The 6,393-nt window shown below is 38.7% G+C and overlaps 1 protein-coding gene across 1 annotated transcript in view; it reads left to right on the top strand.

Moving 5' to 3' along the window:
• The window catches only part of LOC106869393 (uncharacterized), an 11,389-nt gene extending 9,269 nt beyond the window's left edge, over positions 1-2,120 (top strand). Inside the window, exon 7 of the mRNA XM_014915115.2 lies at positions 1,454-2,120. Within this exon, the coding sequence (XP_014770601.2) occupies positions 1,454-1,588 (135 nt within the window). The 3' untranslated portion in view covers positions 1,589-2,120. The remainder of the gene's footprint in view (positions 1-1,453) is intronic.
• The last annotated feature ends 4,273 nt before the right edge of the window (positions 2,121-6,393 follow it).

The raw sequence follows: 6,393 nt of genomic DNA, 5'->3' as shown, positions 1-6,393 counted from the left end.
TATATATAAGTCAGTAAATAGTGGGGATATATATATATATGGTGCCAGTACAGTTCCCTGAGGGATTCAGCTGAGAATTGATGCCTTCTCAGAGAGGGCACCATTGGCTGCAAGTCTTTGACTTCTACTTCTTAAAATGTTATGCAGTCAATCACCTAGTTCTTCAGTGATACCAACGTCATAGTTTGTGATATATCCCATGATCATCTTTGTCGGAGGCCTTGGCAAAGTTGAGATATATCATTTCCACATTTGAACGGATGAGCTGTTGTTTCAGTCCCCAGTTGAAATGCTGTAGTGTCTGTGTGAAGCAGCTCCTTCCTGAATGGAAGCCATGTTGCGTGTTTGTGAGCAAGATATGTTCATCTAGGAACACAATAAACCTCCTTCTGACAATGAATTCCATCACTTTACTAACATATGAGGTTATATAGGATAGGCCTGTAATTTTTAGCATCTGCTCTTCTTCCTCCTTTGTGGACAAGGCATATCATATCTTCTTTTAATGTTTTAAGAAGTTCGCTCCAAGCAAGGAAGCCATTATTATTATTATTATTATTATTATTATTATTATTATTATTATTATTATTATTATTATTATTATTATTATTATTATTTATTTATTTATTTATTTATTTATTTATTCATTTATTTTTGCGTTTCACACTTCAGAGAAAATATAATTTGTAAAAATCGTATCCACTGAGATGATCGTGCGATACGCCTTGAAGTGTTTAGAAGATATCAAAAAGATAAACATGAGACACTTATACAGTTTAACTCGGATATTTGTACCTTGTAAAAAAAATATCCAGAAAAATGACAATTCCACATACGCATACATTTGTAAACACAGACGTTTGAGACAGTTTCAACTGAAGCTTTGCAAATGTTACCAACCGAAGAGAATTCAACTAGGGAAAGCACCCTGAAAAAAAAAAAAATAAAAACAACGAAGAGAAGTATGCCATAAAATGTTCTGCAACTTCATCTGACAATTATTTCAAATAATGTACCAAGAGGCAGGACATATGGGTCTATCTCTAGGTTTTGAAGACTGGAGATGACATAGGAAAATAGGCAGAGATGATGTGTCATACATCAGTTCATAGTGTGGTGCTGCGATACAAAGGATTAAATGACACAATAGCTACAGAAAGTGTGCTGTTCGTTGTGATACAAGCATGAACTCCTTGTGATCTTTACAGAATAGTATGAGCATAAAGTGAGTCCTGAAGTTAGTTTTCTGGCATATTCTATCCAGGATTAGTTTATCCAGAATATTTGCGGTAGGTTATCATTTAAAGATATAGTTACTGGTTATATTAGGTCAATGATTGTATAGAGGTATCCTCCTCTTCTTTCATTTCTGTTGCTACTGTTTTTAACAATGTTATGATCATGAAAATGATGTCTATCATGATGATATCGATGTGATTTGTTTCTTTTACAGACTTTAATTTTGATATATCAGATATTGTCAAAATATTTACCAAAGATTGAAGATTTTAGAAAACTATGGAGCAACAAAGACGAAGGAAAACATCTTCTGAATTCCAATACACACCAACTTCATGACCGTCCCTGAACGTCAAAGACGTAACAACTTTTCCATTGATGTCGTAGTGGAAATCTACAGTTGCACACACAAATTCTTATTGTTTTTATTATTATTAGTTAAACGATTGCTGGGTTGGTAAAATCTGTAAAGAGTTGGGGAAAATGCCTTGCATTAATTGTTCCGTTTCTATATATTTTGAGATCAAACACATCCGAGGCTAACTTTGCTTTTCTTTCTTCCGAGGCAAATTAAATAAAGTACAAGTCAAGCACTGGGTTAGATTTAATTGACAGATCCCTTCCTTTAAGATTTCAGGTTCTTTGCCTATATTAGAAAAATTACTGTTATTGGTTGAAAGGCAAAAGCACAGGACACAAACTTGTGGAATTTGTTCTGTCACTTTACATTCTGATTTGAAATCCTATCAAGATCAACTTTGCCTTTCATCTCTCCAGGGTTGAAAAAATAAAGTATCAATCAACTAGTGTGTTCGATTTAATAGATTAACCTCTTTTTCAGAGTTTTGGCTTTGTACCTAAGTAAAAAATTATTATTATTATTATTATTATTATTATTATATGGAAACTCACAGCTTATTTTGTTGAGTATGATTGAAAGTGTCAGATGTCCACAGCCAGCAGACTAAGCTGACACTTTTTTATTGGTCATTGTTCAAGAATCCTGCAAAGAATTCTTGCAGTTCCAAGCAATGCTGATTTTTGCAGGTGTTCTACCTTCACACTTACACAAGTCTTTTTCAGCCATACTGGTAGCTGAGTGCTGATACTTCCAAGTGCATCAATTACAATTGACATCACGTCTACTCTCTTCATTGACCACAAATTTCGTATTTCCCACTTCAAATCGCCATAATTGTTTATTTTCTCTTCTTCATTCACATTGGTCCTGTTGTTACCGGGGCATGCTATGTTGACTATCATACATGTTCTTTTTGTTTTATTCACCACAAAAATGTCCGGTTTCCGATGTCTGGCCGGGTGATCGCACTGGATCATTGCATCCCACAAGATTTTGCAATTCTCATTTTTGGTGACTCCTTCTAGAGTTTGCTCATACTATGTCTTTGTTCTTTGTAGACCGTGATTGCTACAGAACTCCCAATGGATCATTCTTGTCACATTGTCATGGCGTCTTTTGTATTCCCGTTGTGCCAATTTCTGGGATTCGCTAACGATGTGCTATACTGTTTCATTTCTCTCACCATACATTCTGCATTTGTCGCTATCGGTAGTGCTGTCTGTTTAGCACTTCATATAACTTGTCCTTAACGCTTGTTCCTCAGCTGCGCATATGAGTGCTTGTGTCTCTATCTATGGGGCAGAAGAGCAGCTACCGCGTACGCGGATGACATCACCATCATCGTGTCCGACGAAGGGCAGCTACCTAGTGTAGAAAACGCTATCAAAGGATACGAAGCGGTGGCAGGAGCAGTAATTGATCAGGTCAAGTCAGTCGGACTGCAACTCGGCACCTGGAGGGGCAAGTCGATGCTACCCGATAACGTCGTGGGACGTTGGACGGAAGGTTCGATTAAGATGGTTCGGTCCAGAATTCCAGATAGAGAAGAACTGGAGCGAGGTTACAGGCAGGGTAACTGCCCTGACCGGGACCTGGTCTGGAAGGGCGTTATCTCTGCTAGGAAAGGTGGAGGTGACGCAGATGCTTATAGCTTCTGTTATCACCTACCACCTGACTGTTGTGCTTTGCCCTGATTTGTGACTGACGAGGCAGGAACGAGTCCTATTCCACTTTTTGTGGAAGAGAAGAGGACCACTTGTAAAGCGTTCTGTTTGCTACCAAAACCGTTAAAGGGTGAGCTAAAGATGTCGTGGTTGAGGATGCACAAGTTTTCGCTAAGGCTTAAGCACTTCTGGCTCTACCTGGATGGTGAGCAAGTATGGTCACCGCACGTGAGGTGTTTCTTCCCTCAGTTGACATTCCTACAGGATATTGGTACATGGATCAAGCGTAGACCTAGGCAGGGCGAATGGTACCTGGCGGCGGTACCTGGTGGCGGTTCTCGGGGACTGCTCTCCCGGGTGGCCAATACCGGCAGCAGGAGTTCCACAACGGATTTCCAAAGCGAGCTGATAGAGTTTATGTGAGACGATGTCCTGGGGGAGACTCTGAGCGTCGATGGAAATCAGTTGACCAACCTGTATAGAAGAAACTTTGGCCTAGGGTATCTGGCTAATTTCCAGAAATCCCTGGCCTGGTTGTGCTATCGATCATCTTTACCTGTTCGAGAGAGGTTATCAAGGCACGGTCGTGCCTACACACCGACATGCCCGAGGTGTGGGCAGAACAGTGAAACTGTCCTGCACGCCTTTGTACAGTGTACAGAATTAACGGAACTGATAACCTTTGCTGAACAACTGTTGTCGACAATGGGAAGAGTACAGCTATCACCTGAGTCTATCATCAAGATTGTGTCACCTCCCCTCCCTTAACAGGGAGAGGCAGGCCTGTTCTTTCTGCGTGGTAGCCATACTGAAAGAGACAATATGGTTCGAGGCAAACTTGAGGTTGACGTTTCATCGCTGCTGTCTTTGGTAACGAGAATTTTCCTTTGGGAATGAATTACGACTAATAATCTTGGGCCTAAACATTCTTTCATACAAGAATTTTTTTTATCTAATTAAAGTTTCTAAAGCTTTTGTTATAGTCCAGGATGGTAATTTTTTTTCTCTTTTTTTTTTTGCCAAATAAATAAAAATAAATGATCATCCCGAAATATAACAATATCTTTTAACACACGATTTCACTTCACAAATCTTACAAAACAAATATATAAACGTTTCTAATACATTTTTCCTCAATATCCAACTAACGTCCCTAAAACGGCGAAATGGGATTGAACACACAACTGCATGCTAATGAAACACTATTTGTAATACAATTGACTGCACTTCCTCATATTACATAACCACAGCAAACTAAACTGGATCATAAAATACTTATTTATCACGAGCATGTGTTTACTGTATTAATAACAGTATCAAGTTAAATGTCTGTCACTGCTTTCGTGATGAGATCAAAATTCAGACTTCACTTTCTCAAAGATTATTAGGTGTTGGCAAAAACAAAATACAAAAAAGGTAGAAAGAAATGTGACTAGACTCACAAAGACAATTACATAACTACTTTGTAAAATACAATTCTTGATTTGCTTATCAGATTTATCATGATTTATCGTCTTCCGTATTTTTATCTGACCATATTTCATTTTCTATGACATAACATATGTACAGATTTTCACGCCTTGCTGACAAGTCCGAACTGATGCTTGATAAAGTATCGAAATATACAGACAGAAATCACTATCATTCAATAATCAGCAGTTTTGTTTATTAATGCATTAATTTTGTTTTGTTGTTGTTGCTGCTGATGTTGTTGCTACTCAGCTGGAATACAACTAATTAGCTCCATATACATACACAGAAAAATTCTTACGAAAGTAATGCAAAAAAGCACATAACATATTTTTAAGTGACACAAGTCGTTCAAACTGCACATGTTGCTTGAGTAAGTCTTCCTCTATATGAAGATACTACTCAACACAGTCCCCATCTCAAGCGATGCATTTGTACCATCGTTGGACCCAACTCTTGAATACCCATTGAAAAAATTCAGGTGTGTACTGTTGTGCCTACTTCAGCAAAATCACTTTTACCCATCTATATAATCAAGTTATTATCCTTGACGACTATTCTTTATTGGATTGAACAATTGGATGTTGGCGTGTCAAATCCGAATAGAACGGCAACAAGCCCAATTTGCTGATTGCCTGCTTTGTTGTCAAAAGTGTGTGTGGTGAACATGAATAATTTTTACATTCTTACTCGGTCTCTTCCTTATAATGGCTATCTTAAGCCCTCTTGATTTCTCAATGTACCGCTTGCGGTTCACGGAACAGCCACGTTCCAGAAAATCAAGGGGAATGATACCCTTGTCATCCGAAAATACAGTCATTATGACATTCGGTACCGATCGTTGGTTTTTGAATTTCTTAAGCTTTGGAGAAAGGTATGACCCCATTCCATGGATTGAACTTTCGTTTTTATTTCCGAAACGTGAGGATACACCCACATTTCATATCCTACCACCAGATCGGTAAAAAGAAAACGTGTCTTTATTGTCTTCAAACGCTTCCAACAAATCAAAACAGACTTGCACCACCCTCCTCTCTTTCAAATCGGGCGCCAACTGGCAAGGTATCTATACTTCACACACTTACTGATACCCAAATTCTTCCACCACCTTGTGTAACGAATTGTAACCACATAGTCCAGTTGCATAGCAGACTCACGGCCGCGACTCATCTGTCAGCACGAATCAAGTCTATTCGATGGCGATAGTGTGAGTGGTCGCAGTTGATGGTCTCCCACCATATAGTTTGTCTTTAATATTGGTTTCTTCTTTAAACATCTTCATCCATCTGTGACATTGCTCTCACTTGAGGTGTCATATCTGTAAACAGCCTATAGCCTTCTGTGGATGATGGACAGACTTTACCCCTCCTTCATCAAGAACTCATTGACGACACGTTGCTTCTGCTTGGAAACTATTTGTTTGCAATGAAGAAGAACAGAAAGAAGAGTTACTCTAGCAACGCGCATTTTGGACGACTAACATCAGCTAATAAATAAGTAGTACCCACTTTTTCCTTACTTTCTGGAAAATCTGTCTTGAGTAACTCTCTCTCTCTCTTTCTCTTTCTCTCTCTCTTTCTCTCTCTATCTCTTTCTCTCTCTCTCTCTTTCTCTCTCTCTCTCTTTCTTTCTCTCTCTCTCACTCACTCTCCATATATA

This window comes from Octopus bimaculoides, chromosome 10 (genome assembly GCF_001194135.2).
Source record: "Octopus bimaculoides isolate UCB-OBI-ISO-001 chromosome 10, ASM119413v2, whole genome shotgun sequence".
In the NCBI taxonomy this organism is placed as follows: domain Eukaryota; kingdom Metazoa; phylum Mollusca; class Cephalopoda; order Octopoda; family Octopodidae; genus Octopus; species Octopus bimaculoides.
This window is presented reverse-complemented; position numbering and strand designations above follow the sequence as displayed.